This window comes from Neovison vison, chromosome 5 (assembly GCF_020171115.1).
Source record: "Neovison vison isolate M4711 chromosome 5, ASM_NN_V1, whole genome shotgun sequence".
NCBI classification, from domain to species: Eukaryota; Metazoa; Chordata; class Mammalia; order Carnivora; family Mustelidae; genus Neogale; species Neogale vison.
In genome coordinates this window covers 54,488,994-54,504,839 of record NC_058095.1, presented here as the reverse complement: position 1 = coordinate 54,504,839, position 15,846 = coordinate 54,488,994, and the positions used below count along the sequence as shown (strand labels likewise).

Here is a 15,846-nt window from a genome sequence, read left to right as displayed (position 1 = left end):
CAGTCCACTGCAGTGACTACGGATGTGTGGGAAGAGAGGTGCAGGGTTCTGTCACTGGCAAGGCAAGTGAAAATACCCAAGTGTTAGTGTCCTGTTCAATCGGAGTAGGCCAAGGGTCTGGGGTATTTAAGCTCTGCCTTGTGAGGCGCTATGGGGTAGAGGATGGGATGAGCGTGGAGTGGGAAGAGGGAGAAGTGGTGGTTCAAACAGACGAGCCAGACCTCGAGCATTTTCACAGGAGAGTCTGCAGTGTGGGTGGGGAGGTGAAAAGCATGTTTTAAAAAACTACTGTAAGACAGAAGGTGAAAAACGCTAGAAGTTACTTTGAAAATTCAGATGGGAAGAGATATTATAGGAAAGTGGTAGGGAGTATGTTTTGGGTAGTCAAGGAAGGTCTTTGCTGCAGAAAATAGCATTTGACCTGTGATCAGGAAAATAGACCTCTTGTGGACATGGGGAGATGGTAGTGAGAAGAGGTCACTTGATGGAAGGAATAGTGGGTTATGAGGTTGGAAAAGTATGTTAAGGGGAAGATAATGAACGGATTGATAAGGCGTTTGGATTTTGCGCTATGGGCTGTGGAGTGAGGCTGCTGAGTGATAACCGCCAAGGTAGTGACGGACTAGAATTGTTGGTGGCACGCGGGCGGGACTGCAGTGCAGAGGACGGATCTGGGAAGATGGTCACAGTTGGTGATGAGTTTTTTGGTAAGGAGCTTTGGGCTGGTGACAGATAGGAGCAAGACTTGGGGAAGGTATGAAAGATGGGACTTTTGAAACTTGTTTACATGTTGACAGGAGATAGCAAAGATGACTCAAGGGTTCTGCATCTGCATGACTCAGATAATGGCTGGGAGGAGGAGGAACAGATTCGAGAACAACTGTCTCGACCTCCTTTGTGGGTGTAGTTTGCTATGTCCAGTGTTTGTGTCTTTGCGAGAGCATTTAGAAGCATTTCCAGTCAGACTGGCCTGTGGGTAAAAATTAGCTAGTTAACTAATATTTATTGACGATCTCTTATGAAACCAGCACTATGATCAGGGCTACACAGAGTGAGGTTTGGAAGGATGTTTGTCATGCTGCTGACTTACAGATGAGACTTCACAGAGTTGGGCTCCGTTCAGGAAAGTGTCTTTCATTTCTGTGAAGTGGAAGCTGCTGTGCCAGGGGTGACAGAGTGACCAAGACAGTCTCAGCCTTGATGGGACCTTGGAGCAGACAGAAGGGCGTAATTTCTCAGAAAAGGATGTGTATTGTGCTTTATGGTCACAGATTTTCTCTCGCATTGGTGATCGATGGCACCACTAATAAACACACTCTCACGTCAGTGACCAGCACTCAGCTGCCACACCTGTGGGTCCTGTGAAGCTGGCCCTCCCGTGTGTTCTGTCTGCTGGCTGTCCCGATTCAGACTCTGGCTCCCAGCATGGTGCGGTCGCCCGGGGAGCTTTTAAAAAACCGAGGTTTGTGCATCACTCAGCTTCAGGGAAGAGCGACGTATCCCACAAAACATTTTTTTTTCAAACTGAGTCATTATTGGATAAAACATGGTTTTACTAAATCAGCTTTTTAAACTAGTCTGTTTATATATGTGTGTATGTAAATGTATAGTTGTGTATGTGTACACAGATGCAGATATGCATAAAATAAGGTAATGTTGGGGCACCTGGGTGGCTCAGTGGGTTAAAGCCTCTGCCTTTGGCTCAGGTTATGATCTCAGGGTCCTGGGATCAAGTACCGCATTGGGCTCTCTGCTAGGCAGGGAGCCTGCTTCCTTCTCTCTCTCTCGCGCTCTCGCTCTCGCTCTTTCTCTCTGCCTGCCTCTCTGCCTACTTGTGATCTCTCTCCGTCAAATAAATAAAATCTTAAAAAAAAAAAAGGTAATGTTTCCTATCTAAGGAAGGAGTCCTGGGTAGTGAGTTTTATTTGTAACTAGTATAATAGGGTTTTTTAAAGCAAACTTGGGTGAAACAATGGCTTTTGTGCTTTGTCAAACATTCAGGTTATGACAGTTACATTTGCTAGGTTTTTAAAAGGGCGAGAAGTCAGAATATGAGCTCTTAGCATCCTCTTGTTTTTAATAATATCCGAAGAGTGAGAGAGAGGTGCAGGAGAGTGTAGCCCGGCGGGCTCCAGTGGCCCTGACTGACCCTTTGCGTGTTCCAGATGGTATCGACCTCCTCTTTCCCTTTTTCTTTCCAGGGGGATGTGTTGTGCACCTGAGTTCTCAATAGTGAATATACCCACTTATTTCATACTCTTTATTGAGTGGTCGTCTTAGGGGCGCGTGGGTGGCTCAGTCGGTTGAGCGTCTGCCTTCCGCTCAGGTCATGATCTCAGGGTCCTGGGATCGAGCCCCGCATCAGGCTCTCTGCTCAGCGGGGAGTTGGCTTCCCCCTCCCGCGCCTCCCCTGCTCCTGCTCACCCGCGTGTTCTCTCTCTGTTGGATAAATAAAATATATAAAAAATATAAAGAAATATAAAAAGAGTGCTACGTTTAGCACTCTTTTTTTTTTTTTAAAGATTTTATTTATTTATTTGATAGAGAGAAATCACAAGTACACGGAGAGGCAGGCAGAGAGAGAGAGAGGGAAGCAGGCTCCCCGCTGAGCAGAGAGCCCGATGCGGGACTCAATCTCAGGACCCTGTGATCATGACCCGAGCCAAAGGCAGCGGCTTAACCCACTGAGCCACCCAGGCACCCCGTTTAGCACTCTTGATTAAAGAACAGACATGAACCACTGTGGAAGAAAATTCCCATCTATACTGGGACAGGGTTAGAAAAGTCATAGCGGAGGTGAATCATCACCAGGGAGGAGCTCTTTGTTGGTGCTGATTCCAGCAAGGAGGATAGTAGTTGCTGAGAAGTTGATACTTGAATGAAATACTGTTACGTGGAAGACCGTAACATACTCTTGAGACAATATTTAGTCTTGTACATCTCCAAATAGAGTGTTGTCACAGTTTTACAGTGATTTTTTTCTTTTATCTCATGGACATGGTTAAAGTAGAGTAAAAGATAAAGTCATTTAGTGAGTAACGCGTTCTATAAAGAACACTAATTCACTGTTAAAATTGGGGCTAGAGTACAAAAACTAGAGAAGTGGGAAGAAATGAAACGTCAAGATTTTGTTCATCTAAAAAAACTTGAGTCCAGTTTGGGTTAGAATTCGAGTAAGCAGAGGGCGTAGTAATTGCATTTAGGAGGGGAACGGGAAGAACACATTTAATTCCTGGTTAGTGAATTAACAGTAAACGGTTGCTGGCCTGATCCTGGAGCCGCAGGTAGGCAGCATGGCACTGTGGGATGAGCATGGACTTCGGCCTGGGGTCTTGAATCTTCTGTTGGTCTCCCGCTAACTGTGTAGTTTTAGACCGTTCATTGAATCTAAGTGAATTCTGTTTTGTTAAGTGCTGTGCTGTTTGGAATATGTTGGTTAGAATATGAGATAATGAGTTAACTGTATAGGAGACATCAAAAAATACTAATTCCTTTTTTTTATTGCCAAGTGTTACAAGAAAGCGTTCATTTTATTCACTGTGTAAAACTTTGTTGTTGACCTTAATCAGCAAGAAGCTGCTGGGACTTTAAAATATTTTACTATGTGTAATCTTTTGCTTGTAAAGGAAATTGTAGTTTTCTAGGGCTGCTGGAACACATATCCCCAAAATGGAAGACTTCAAACAACAGAAATGTATTCCTCATGGTTCTGGAGGGCGGAAGTCTAAAACCAGTGTCACTGGGCTAAGAGGAGAGTGTCACTCCCCCTGGGAAGAGCCTAGCTTCCAGGGTGGTTGGCATTCCTCCGCTTGTCAGTCTTCAAGGCTGTGTCTTCGTGTGGCCTTTCCGCTTTGTCTCGAAGCTCCCTCTGCCTCTCCTCGTAAGGACGCGTGTAATTGCTCGGGGTCCTGCCCACTTCGGCTCTCTAATCACACCTGCAGAGCCCCCCCTTCCCTTGGCATATAAAGGTGATATCCGTAGGTTGCAGGGATGAGGACGTGGATGTTGATGGGGGCATTTGTTAGTGTACCATGGTAGGCAGTTTCATGGGATTTGATCATCCGTGTCATCAGATTTCTAAAATGCTGTTTGTGTGCAGTTTTGGAATGCTCAGAGATAGTGCCGTGCAGTTCAGAGCACAGCCAGTGGAGTACCAAGATAAATAAGACGTTTCGTGCCCTCAAGAGACTTCTTAGAGGAGCCAGAACACCTCGGTAGGAAGCCTGTACTTTTCTAGATAGTAGAGAACTGGCTGAAGGCACTCGGCTTGGTTAAGCCTGAAAATGAGTGATGGTGTGTGTGGAGTACAGTGACGAGGGAAGTAGGACACGGATGCTGGCTGCACGGGAGGGAGTCAGATGGGAAAATGCTGGTGTGATGGTGTTGAGAAAGAGCAAGATGTCCAGGTGCGTCCCATAGGGAGTGTGCTGCGAGCTTTATGGAGGCATAATTGGCAAACAGTGAGATTCACTGTTTTCAACCTGACAGTTGACAAATACTTAGAGTAGTGTAAGTGCCACAGCAGTCGTGACCTAGAACATCTCTGCAGTCTTCAGAGGTTCTCTTGAACTCCTCTGCAGTCCGTTCCATTCCTGGACCTCTGACAGCCACCGATCTCCTTTCTGTCCCTGTGGTTTGCCTATTCCGCAGTTTGGTGCGGGATCCTGTGGTATGTCGTCGTGTGTGTCTGGCTTCCTGCACTCAGTGTGTTGCTTTCCAGGCAGTGTGTTGCCAGTGTCAGTAGTTGGATCCTTCTCACAGAGGAGTAGCGTTCCACTGGATTTCTGCACTGGCGTTTGTGTGCATTCGCCGGCTGGAAACTCGAGTTGTTTCCTGTTTGTGTGCATGTGTTTCCATTCCTCTGGGTCAGTAGTTGGGAGGGGACCCGCTGGGTCACAAGGCAGGTGTGTGATTAACTTCAGAGCCATGGTCGGCCTCCTTTCCAGAGTGGCTGTGCTGCTCCACATCCTCGCTCCCCGCATCTGCGCCAGCAGTTTCATTTTCACCGTCCAGCGGGAGTGCCAGGGCAGGCCAGGGTGGCTTTAACTTGAATTTCTCTAACGACTGACAACGTGCATCTCTGTATTCATATACTTTATTTGCCGTGCACTTATCTTCTTTGGTGAAGTGTTCCCACTTGTGGCCCCTTTTTATTGCATTGTATTATTGTAGCGAGCTCTAAGAGTTCTTAACTTGGTCCGAGTAGAAACCTTTGCTGGAAACAACACTTTCTATACATTTCCTCCTTGGATGTGGCTTGCCTGTTCTTTTTCTTAGTGTTTAAAGAATAACTTTGGAAATTCGTAATGTCCAGTTTACTCGTCTTTTCCTCTTAACTGATTCTTTTTTTTTAATATTTAATTTTTAAAAATTTATTTGATAGATGGAGATGACAAGTAGGCAGAGAGGCAGGCAGAGAGATTGGGGAAGCAGGCTCCCCGCTGAGCAGAGAGCCTGATGCGGGGCTCGATCCCAGACCCCGGGAGCCGAAGGCAGAGGGTTTAACCCACTGAGCCACCCAGGCGCCCCAGAAGGAAGAGTCTTATACAGACCATTGCTGGTTCCTTTTCTGGCTGTCCCATGCCTTGCTGATTAAATATACGTAAGTCATTAGTTTAGGCTAGTCATGGTGAAAGCAGGTTTTTGTGCAGCATTTTCGTTATGACCCATGAGCTGTCAGGACTCAGACTGCGCTGGTGAAGAGCACATGGTGCCTTACGCCGCCTGCTGGAGGCCTTCACTGCTACCTAGCATGGCCGTGTTGGCGAAACGGTAGGTTTTATATGTTATAGAAACTTGCTTTTTCTGAAGCAAAGTTGGCGGAAGAGAAGGAAGGCACTTCAGCTGACAGCAGCCACTTGATAAAAAGTAGATAGTAACCCTTTCAACCGGGCTCTGCGCTGCATGATTTAATGGGACTTAATTCCTCCTTGGCAAAACCCTGGGATGTCACTGTAGTTCCCATTTCCACCGAGAAAACGGCAGCAGAGAGCAATACCTGCCCGAGGGGATGCGGCTAGGAAGTGGGCAGCCCTGGCCAGCGAGGCTCCAGAGTCCTGCTGTCAAGGACGAGCTTGTTACCTTCCGAAGGGCTGGGATCACAGCAGACACTTGCTGAGCACACACCACCGAGCGGGTGCCCTTCCGAGGTCACTACACGTGTTAGCACATTTACAGATGAGAATGAGGTGTTTGGTGTGGGGTCCCAGGTAGGAAGAGTGGGGCCGGAGTTGGATCCCAGTCGGCCTCGCTCCACAGCCTGTGGCTGCGCCGCCTCCGCCCCTGGGCTGCGCTGGGCTTGGTCTTCGTTTTTGCTCGGAATGGTGACCTCGTGCTTTTTCCTATGCGAACTCTTAACGGCTTGGGGACACTTCAAGGACACATTTGCGCTTTTGCAGGCAGACAGTGTGCCCACTCAAGAATGTCTTGGCCGAGCGTGCTATCTGCTCTGTGACAGAAGAGTTGGTGTGACAATGGCAGCATCACTGACAGGTGCACCTGTGACCTGAGTTTCCCTGCAGAGATGCTGTGGAGTGTCTGTGGTTTTGCAAATAAGAGCCCTAAATCGCCCTGAAGCCCTTCCTGTACCTTCCATCTTCCCCGATGATAATCTGTGTGTCCTCTGGCGGTGTCCAGCCCCTAGAATTCCATGTCAGCAGTTCTGGACAGAGATTAGGGCTGTTGCAGTAGATTTCAGAATTGGGATTCCAAAGAAATTTACAGGGATTTCTTGAGAAAATGATTGAAGCCGAACTTTTGTGATCTAATTTTAAGGGTTAGGTAGAGGAATCGTGACTTTTTACTCGGGAAGGCAGATGTGCCCAATTACTCAGTACCCAGATTCTTGTTCCCTCCTGCCGTGAGCTCCCTGTGGGTGCTGCATCAGTGCCACACTGTTTGCAAGAGGTGACGCTAGACTCTCTTCTTCAGACCTCTCCAGGAGGCAGGTCCTGATCTCCTGTAACGGTGCATAGTAGGTGCTTCTGAACACTTGCAGAGTGGTCATTTCAGTGAAACGGACACGCACCGCTGTCTGGTAGCAGCTTTGGTGGAGCAGAAGGCCTAGGTTGGCTCGAGTGTGGAAGCTTCAGTTTGCTCCGTGGAAGGAGACCAGGGGTCCATGGTGGCAGGCTGCCCTGTCTCAGGCAGGTGGGCTGGACCCGGAGCCGCCGGCTGGCACTAGCAAGGGCAGGTGGCCGCTGGCCGTCCTTCTCATTTGGCTTAGGCAGAGGCAGGTGAGGCGCCAGCGTGTTTGCCAGTGAGCCTAGGCCTTGTCTGCTAACTATTTCTGTTTCTCAGAGTTGAGTATCACTTCTGTTCTACAAACCTGTTGACTGATACTAGTTTAAAGGGAGAATCTGACCAAGGAAGTAAAAGACTGAAGCCTTTTCCTTGTATTTTCTGGACCCAGCCTGATCAGATAGCTTACAGGCCTTATCTAAGTTGTTTGAGGTAAAACAACACTTTCCTGGGACATCTTCCCTTGCTCTGGCTTAAGCCAGGTGGCTTCATGATCTTTTTTTTTTTTTCAGATTTTATTTATTTGTTTGTTGGGGGGTGGGAAGAGAGAGACTGTGTGCAAGAGGCAGAGGGAGAAGCAGGCTCCCCGCCGAGCAAAGAGCCTGATGCGGGGCTCAGTCCCAGGAGGGGGCTCACGCCTTTGGGCTGAGCCCCCCGGGCTGCCTGCTTCCTGATCTGTTAGGGTCCCCTCAGAGCGCTGTCTCTACCTGTAGCTTCGTAAGCAAAAACCCCACGTGCCGAGGTGGGCTTCTTTGCCTTGGCACCGGCACGTGGCACTTCGTTCTTACTGAGTGGGACTAGATCATGTCCGCGTCTTCAGGGTGGACATCTTCTGACGGACCAGCACGTGAACGGAAGGCAGCCGCTCAGCGGGTCTTCCGTCCGCTCAGTCGTGTGCCCGGGGCAGCCGCCCTGTGCATGACTTGGGGAGCTGTGCGGGGACTGAGCTTTTCCTCCCAGGCGGTCGTTCCGTCCCTGCGGCCGTGCGAGACATCCGCTTTCCCCAGCCTGCCCCAGGTCTACTGCTCGGGTCATGCCCCGTCCAGTTCCGACAGCCCGAGTGGCGGTTCTCCCGCAGAACCTGAGAGGAGGGGCGGGTGGCTGGGGGCCATGGATTCCGCCACTTTCTCTTCCTCTGGGGCATCATCTGTGAGTTGAACTAAAAGAGATGGTCTTTAGGTTCCTTTCAGTCAGAAAGTTTTGTGATCTCTAGAAACCCTTATATTTGGGTATTAGAAAATTAATTCTGTTTTCCCCAATCTTGAAAACATGTATAAAGCCATATGTTTGCTTATAAGTGCACATAGAATTAAAAGTCAAATATTGCAAGGCTTACAGCAGAAAATACATGGTCCCACCGCTCAGCCCCGCTCACCACACCACGCTCTTCTCTCTCCGGTGACCACTGCGTGACAGTGTGCCTGCTGCCGTTTCCAGACTCTGACTTCTTACTGTAGCGCGTTAGCGGTTCCCCTCGGAGAGGTTTTCTCAAAGCACAGTCTCCCTCGCACCTCCCAAGTGAGTAGTGCTGGCGCTTCCGAGTGCGAGAGGCTTTGCGGTTCGCCGTGGGCACTGTCAGCGCAGACCTGCGGTCCAAGGTGATGCGGCATTCGAAGCGGCTCATTGTGCGTTTCTCAGTATTTGCTCGTCTTCTCGGACTTTGATCACTTTACACTTCTCATAACATCCCTTTGATTGGCCAAGGCTTTTATTGATCACTTTTGGTTCCGAGGTCAATAAAGCATTTGAATCCCATTCTGATCGTCAGGACTCAAAAAAGGTTGTGTAAACTTGGTAACAGTTACAACTGTGTATCCGATAATCGGTGATAATGTGGTGATCGTGAGGGCACACGTGAGCCATGGTACCATTGTCCGTCAGTCCTGCAGGAGCACCGGGAAGCAGCCCCTCGACCCCAGTTTATACGTGGACTGAAGCTCAGAGAGATGACCTTGCCTCGACCCTCACTCGTTACCAGAACGATTCAGACTCTGTCAGTTTGGCTCCAAAAACCACTGTATCAGCTGTTTTCGTGTATATCAGTTATTTCAATTTTTTATTTTTTAAAGATTTTATTTATTTATTTGACAGAGAGAGAGAGAGACAGAGAAAACACAAGCAAGGGGAGGGGAGAGGGAGAAGCAGCTTTCTACTGAGCAGAGAGCCCCATGCGGGGCTCGATCCCAGGACCCCAGGATCATGACCTGAGCTGAAGGCAGAGGCTTATTGACTGAGCCACCCAGAGGCCCAAGTTTTCAGCTTTTTAATTGGAGCATAAGATACATGCGGAAAAGAGCAAATCATAGCGCGTGTAGAACTCAGTGTACTCCCCAAATGGAATGTGCACTGACTACTCAGTTAGACAGCAAGCGTGTTAGTGGCTGGCACCCCAGAGGCCCTCACGTTCCTCCCTAGTCCTGCCCTCCTGCTCTTCCTCCCCAGGTGGCCGCTCTCAAAACTGCTGATGCCGTACATTCAGGTGGCTCTGGTGGTCACAGGTTTGAACAGACTTTGATATGATTCTTGAGCATATGTCCTTTCACACTTCCTGTTACCACTTCTGGAAGTTCAGTCCTAGTTTTTCTTCCTGCTTCTTTCTGTACAGGAAAAAAAGTATAAATCTCCTACCTTATACAAAATGTATTAACGCAATGCTTTTGCTACAGACTTCTCCCTTTGAGGTCAGTAATGAAAATCCTTGGTGTGTTCGTCAGAGCTGCTGTGAAGGGCGCTTCAAACCCAGCGACCCTGTCGGTCTGTCCCGTGAGAGTAGGAGCGTGACTGATCCCTTCCTAAGGGCTTCCGTGTACCTGTAGATGCTGTTTGCTGATATTTTTAAATATCGTAGGAGGATCATTATCAGTACTGTTCTATATTTAGCTGGTGGCTTTGAGAGCGGTGTTTTGTTGAAATACATGTAGGCCAAATGATGGCAGTACTTTGGGAAGAAAGTCATCTCTTCGGACTTGTCCTCTGGTGTGTTGCTCACGTGCACAGGGGTCAGTTCAGCAGCTCCAAGCACCGTTTCGTCTTGCAGGTGCCTCCTGCTTTGTTTCTGCAGGAACACTGACTTACCTGAGACTCACATCAGCTTTCTGCCTGGGTACTTGTGTAACGGGTCCTCTGGAAGAGAGGGAGAATGTATCCTAGTAGATGTGTGAAGAAATAGTCCATTATCTGTATTTGTGTTTGTACAGATTTCTCTTAAAATACTGTTTTCTGCTTATGAAAGCAGAGCACATTTGTTACAGAATCCCTGAGATATATGGAGACGTGCAGTAACACGCCCCCCGCCGTGAGATCTGCAAGGATCTTAGTGGTATTTGTCTTTGTACTTACCACACACGTGAATATTTATTTATTTATTTGACAGAGAGAGATTACAAGTAGGCAGAGAGGCAGGCAGAGAGAGAGGAGGAAGCAGGCTCCCCGCTGAGCAGAGAGCCCGATGCGGGACTTGATCCCAGGACCCTGAGATCATGACCTGAGCCGAAGGCAGCGGCTTAACCCACTGAGCCACCCAGGCGCCCTACGTGAATATTTATAATAAAATTCGAATTACAAAATATATTTAGTTTCACTGCCTGCTTTTTTCTGTTAATATGATATTTATCTTTGAACACATACAAACTATTATGTATTTCTTAGAAAGTGTTGGACGCCTGGGTGGCTCAGTTGGTTAAGCAGCTGCCTTCGGCTCGGGTCATGATCCCAGCGTCCTGGGATCGAGTCCCACATCGGGCTCCTTGCTCGGCGGGGAACCTGCTCCTCCCTCTGACTCTGCCTGCCATTCTGTCTGCCTATGCTTGCTCTCTCCCCCTCTTTCTCTCTGATAAATAAATTAAAAAAAAAATCTAAAAAAAAAAGAAAGTGTTTGTTGCATAATAACTTCACAACCAAGTATCACACTTAGTTTATTCAACCTTTCTTGTGTTTTGAACCAGTTTTTGATTGTTTCCATGTTTATAAAAAATTAGCTATTGGACAGCAGGTGGTGGGGGAGGGATGAAGATGGGGAGAGGCCAGGAATCCTCTCTTATAAAACCGGATTGTCCTTGTTCAGCTGAATTGATAGACTATTTAGTGATCCTTTGTGTATCTGACCCTGCGCTGGGCTCTGAGATGTGGATGTGAATTCTTTCACGTTGGACAGCACATGTGATGAGTGAGGGCCTGAACTGAGTCATTGTGGGTGTGGGGATACAGAAGACAGAAGGATTCCCAGAGATTTTTATGTGGGAAAAAGCCCTGACTTTTAGAGGGTTGGGGTCCTGTGAGTGAGAGAGAGACATTTAAGATGACTCCCACATTTTCTCTTCACATAACTGGGCTAGATGGTGGCATAATTTATTAGTTTAGGGACCATACAGAGGCAGAGCACATTTGCTCAGAGTTTTGTCCTGTGCACAGGGAGCTTGAGGTGCCCATGGTCCACGAGAGAGCAGTGTCATTTAGGCAGATGGCGAGATGAAGCTAAGAACAGAAATCCGGACCACAGAGATGCATCCCTGGATCGTCAGCACTGGGATTGTGGCCCAGCTGCAGAGTCTGACCAGTGGAGCTGCCTTGGGAGGACAGACAGCTGCGACGAGGCCAGGGTAGAACTCTGGGGAGCATCAGTGGTCCGTGGTGGGAGGCACACAGGGAAGCATGGGGAAGACGGAGAAGCAGAATTGGAAAGAGGGTGGCATCATGGTTGCTGGAAAAAAAAAATCTTCACATGCAGTGTAGTAGGTCCAGGAGGAGAACCATCCATTGTCTGTTGGACTGGCAGTTAGGTCATTGTGGAGAGGAGTTTCAGGGGGATGGTGGGGACACAGGAGGAAGTGATGGGAGAGTAGGGCAAGGAAGGGGTATATGGTAGCTAGATGTGCAAGGGCACAGGGGGTCAGGTGAGCTGTGGAAGGAGGGTTTTGCTTTACTAGGGTCTTGAGCAGATGTATGCGCTGAGGAGAAGGACCCAGTAGGAAGAGATGAAAGTTGCTGAGAAGGGAGGCTGATGCCAAAGCAAAGGGCCTGAGCAGGGTGATGGGTTTGGAGGCTAGGCGGAGGGGTTGCGCGCTTGTGTAGGAGGGGGTCCTTGCCCTGAGGAAGCACCGGGCGGCTGGTGCGGCCAGAGCTGTTGACAGCAAGTCGGTTTTCTCAAGACACAGAGAATGAGGCAGGTTGTGTGGGACGTGGGCTTGAGGGCAGTGTCAGGATTTGCCGTGTCTGAAGGGGTGGGAAGGGGGAAAGGGGCCATGGCCCAGGGGCAGGAGCAGCACGTGGTCAGAGATCCGGGTCTTTTGCCATGATCTATGTGAGCACTGGTGAGCACCGTGCTGTGAGCCCCAGCAAGGCTCTGGAGCACAGGGATCAGAGAAGGGAGTTTTCGTGACTGTGGACTTCCCCAGGGACGTCTTCCCTGGCGTCCTAAGTTACACTTACTGTGGATTCTCACATGTCTGCTCCTTCCTTCTTGTGCGCCTAGAGCTGTAGTTCTCTGTTTGATGGTTAGCATTGTTACTGTAACCCTAAAAGTTTGGTTTCCCCAGCAAACTGGAAGTTCCGAGGAGAGAGACATCTGAACTTGCTTACCATTGTGCAGTGTCTGGGACCTAGTAGACGCTCGGCAAATGTTTGTTGAATTTCAGACCCAGCCTTTTTGATCCGGCCCAGCATGCCTGTGGACGTGACGTGCTTTCATTGGAACCATCGTTGGCTGCTTCTTTCCTGAAGGGGGGAGGTCAGGTGGCGTGGGATGGTGGGTGACAGACCACAGGCGTGAGAGTGCGGGGGCGCTTCCCAGTGCCCCCGCCTGCTAAGTCTTAGTCTCTCTTTGCCCGGCATCCTCACCCGGGCTGCACAGCTAGTGATTGTGCCAACCTCACAGGCTGTTTCTGAAGCTGCCTGAGAAAGAGTTTGTGCGGGACACGGAGCAATCCGTTTTCACTCCCAGTGGTTTGGGAAAACAGTCCTGGGTGATTTTGGTAATCTTTCCTTGAGACTCGTGGCTTCATGGTGAAGGATTTGCAGGGTAGGAGCCTGGAACATCTTCCGTGTGTCTGTTCCTTGTCATTTCTTGAGTATCGATCTTTAGAGAAACTCCTGGACCACGAGGGTCTTTCTGGCCGTGATGCCGTGGCAGCCGTTAACAGAGCCATTACGGGTATCGCTGGGAGTATCACTAGGAAAGGAGTATCACCAGGAAACCGTCCTCTCATGGTGGTCCTGTCTGCGGGGTGCTCTCCGCGCCACACCTGCCATAGTAAAGCTGCGGCTTTGTCTCCCTCGCAGAGGAGGTGGCCAAGCTGGAGAAGCACTTGATGCTTCTCCGACAGGAGTATGTGAAGCTGCAGAAGACGCTGGCGGAGACGGAGAAGAGATGCGCACTTCTGGCTGCACAAGCAGACAAGGAGAGCAGCAGTGAGTCCTTCATCAGCCGCCTGCTGGCGATCGTGGCCGGCCTCTACGAGCAGGAGCAGTACAGGTGAGCCGCGCCACCGTCACCGCTCTCTCTCTCTTTCTCCTCGGGCTCTTCCTCTCTGAGCAGGATGCCAGCAACCCTGTAGTCCCTGGAGTGTAGGCTCTTCAGGGTGAGATTTTGTTTCTTTTATTTCCTGCTTATTTTTAGCACAGAGCGTAGGGAGTCACGGTGATTGCATCGACGGGGTAGACAGGAAGTGGCTCACGTGTCCGGGGATTCAGAGGGAAGGGTCCCTTCCTCTTGGGATGACCCAGGAAGGGGTCTTGGCATGAGCGGGCAGGCTAGTGTGGTCGAGGACGGCATCTGGAGCCTCACAGCCTGTGTTAGCAGCTCAGCGGACACCTGTTGGCTGCGTGGTCTGAAGCTGTAGGACATGCTTCAGCTCCTCACCCGGAGGTGGCGATTCTGCGGCCTCCTGCTGTGTTCCTGTGAGGACTAAATTAGTAAGTCCGTGTTTGAAGTACTTTGATCGATGTCTGGCACGTAGTAGCTGTTGTTACTGAGTTTCGAGGTGAATGTTCGAGACCAGGCAGGGTTCGGGAGATGAAGACAGCCATGTGACCAGCGGGGAGACTGAGAGCAGGCTGAGGTGTGGGAGCCTGCAGAGCACACGGGGCACGGGAGGGACCGTCTTGGGGTACGTGTCCTTGGAGGGAGCGCTGGGAGAGGCGGGAAAGGTACAGGGATTTGAATTGGGCGGCCAAGGGGGGACATTTGGACTTGATCCTCTAGGCAGTATGGGATAGTGTTTTGAGCTGTTGGACTGTTACCGTCAAAGTGGTGTTTTAGGAAGGGGAACCTGCTGGTATTGTGTAGGCAGCACTGTGCAGAGAAGGGAGCCTTGCAGCGACCCGGCTGTTGTGCGTCGTCCAGACCAGAGAGGAAGAAGGGCTGAGTCGGGGCGGTGGCAGTGGGTATGGAGAAGAGACAAGGGTGTGGACATGCACGCCAGGGAGTTCGGCTGTGGAGGAGATGGGCAGTCAGGCTAGCTAAGCCTTAGTACAATCCCAAAATAAACGATGACATTTACAACAGATCAAAATCCAGGGGCACCTGGGTGGCTCAGTTGGTGAAGCGTCTGCCTTCTGCTCGGGTCGTGATCCCAGGGTCCTGGAATCAAGCCCCGCGTCAGGCTTCCTGCTCGGCGGAAGTCTGTTCTCCTTCTGCCACTCCCCCTGCTCAAGTGCTCTCACTCTCTTGCGCACCCGTGCTCTCTCTCTCATTAGAAGAAAAAAAAAAAAGATCAAAATCTAGAACCGCTGTCTTTCAACTTAATTATTTATAAAAGAAAGAAAAACTTAATACCCCAAACAGAGGAAATACATACTCCGAATAAAGGGCAGCCTTTTAAATTGTGACGTGTAGGTCATCGTCTCTCGTCTTCCCCTCTTTTTTCCGTGGACCAGTGGAAACTGGTTCCCCTGGTGTGGGGGAGCCTGACCTGTTTCTGTTGTGGGCACTTCTTCTCCACTTCCAGGTTCGTGTCCTGAGAGCTCCCATCGTTTGTTCACGTTCTCTGTCACTTCTTCGTCACACGTGTCCATTCTACCGCGGCCGCTCTGGGAGGCCGTGGCAGGGAGCCAGGCGCACAGCGCGGGTGCTACGGCTGCAGTGGGCCCCCCTGCGCGTCCAAAGCCCGTCCCTCACCCAGTGCAGCCTAGAGATCAGTGGGCACAGGGCGTTCCAGGAGGACTTGAGCTTCGGACACGGAGGACCTGAAGTTGGAAGATCACTTTCTAAAGCAGGTGGTCCTTTTCGAAAAAAAGGAGAAACCCCCCACGAAGCTTTGTCTGTAACGTGCATTCTGTTGAAGAATTTAGATAATATTTGTATGTGCATCTCAGTAACTAGAGTAATTGAAGAGTAGGTGTTAAAGGATTTTTAAATTGAGAAATGTGGAAGAAAGTGGTCACGTTAATTTTACTTAAGTTCAGGAGAAGGCTTTTGTCACTTAAAATAGTTCAAAGTGATGGTAATACATCATTCTTCTAGTGATCAAGCTTACGGGGTTCTCTTGGTGTTTGAGAAACTAGCAGGAAGCTCTTATTTATGCTTTCTCTCCAGTAACAACATCCTAGTATGCGTATTTTACAGGGAAAAGCTCTTTGACTGGAATGAAAATTTTAAAGATTTTTATTATTGATTTGACAGACAGAGATCACAAGTAGGCAGAGAGGCAGGCAGAGAGAGAGGGGGAAGCAGGCTCCCCGCTGAGCAGGGAGCCCGATGTGGGGCTCAGTGCCGGGACCCTGAGATCATGACCTGAGCCCAAGGTAGACACTTCACTGACTGAGCCACTCAGGTGCCCCTCGAAGGAAAATTTAAAAACTTTACTACCCTCTTATTTGTTTCTGTGTAGA

At 49.6% G+C, this 15,846-nt stretch overlaps 1 protein-coding gene across 2 annotated transcripts in view; it reads left to right on the top strand.

The window, feature by feature from the left end:
• Positions 1–15,846, top strand: part of ANKFY1 (ankyrin repeat and FYVE domain containing 1) — a 74,622-nt gene that overhangs the window by 4,014 nt on the left and 54,762 nt on the right. Inside the window, exons 1-2 of one of the 2 annotated variants that reach the window (XM_044248825.1) lie at positions 1,411–1,462; positions 13,297–13,489. In XM_044248825.1, the coding sequence (XP_044104760.1) occupies positions 1,426–1,462; positions 13,297–13,489 (230 nt within the window). In that variant the 5' untranslated portion in view covers positions 1,411–1,425. Of the gene's footprint in view, positions 1–1,410; positions 1,463–13,296; positions 13,490–15,846 lie in introns of those variants that run through there. The other variant, XM_044248827.1, reaches the window with a different exon arrangement.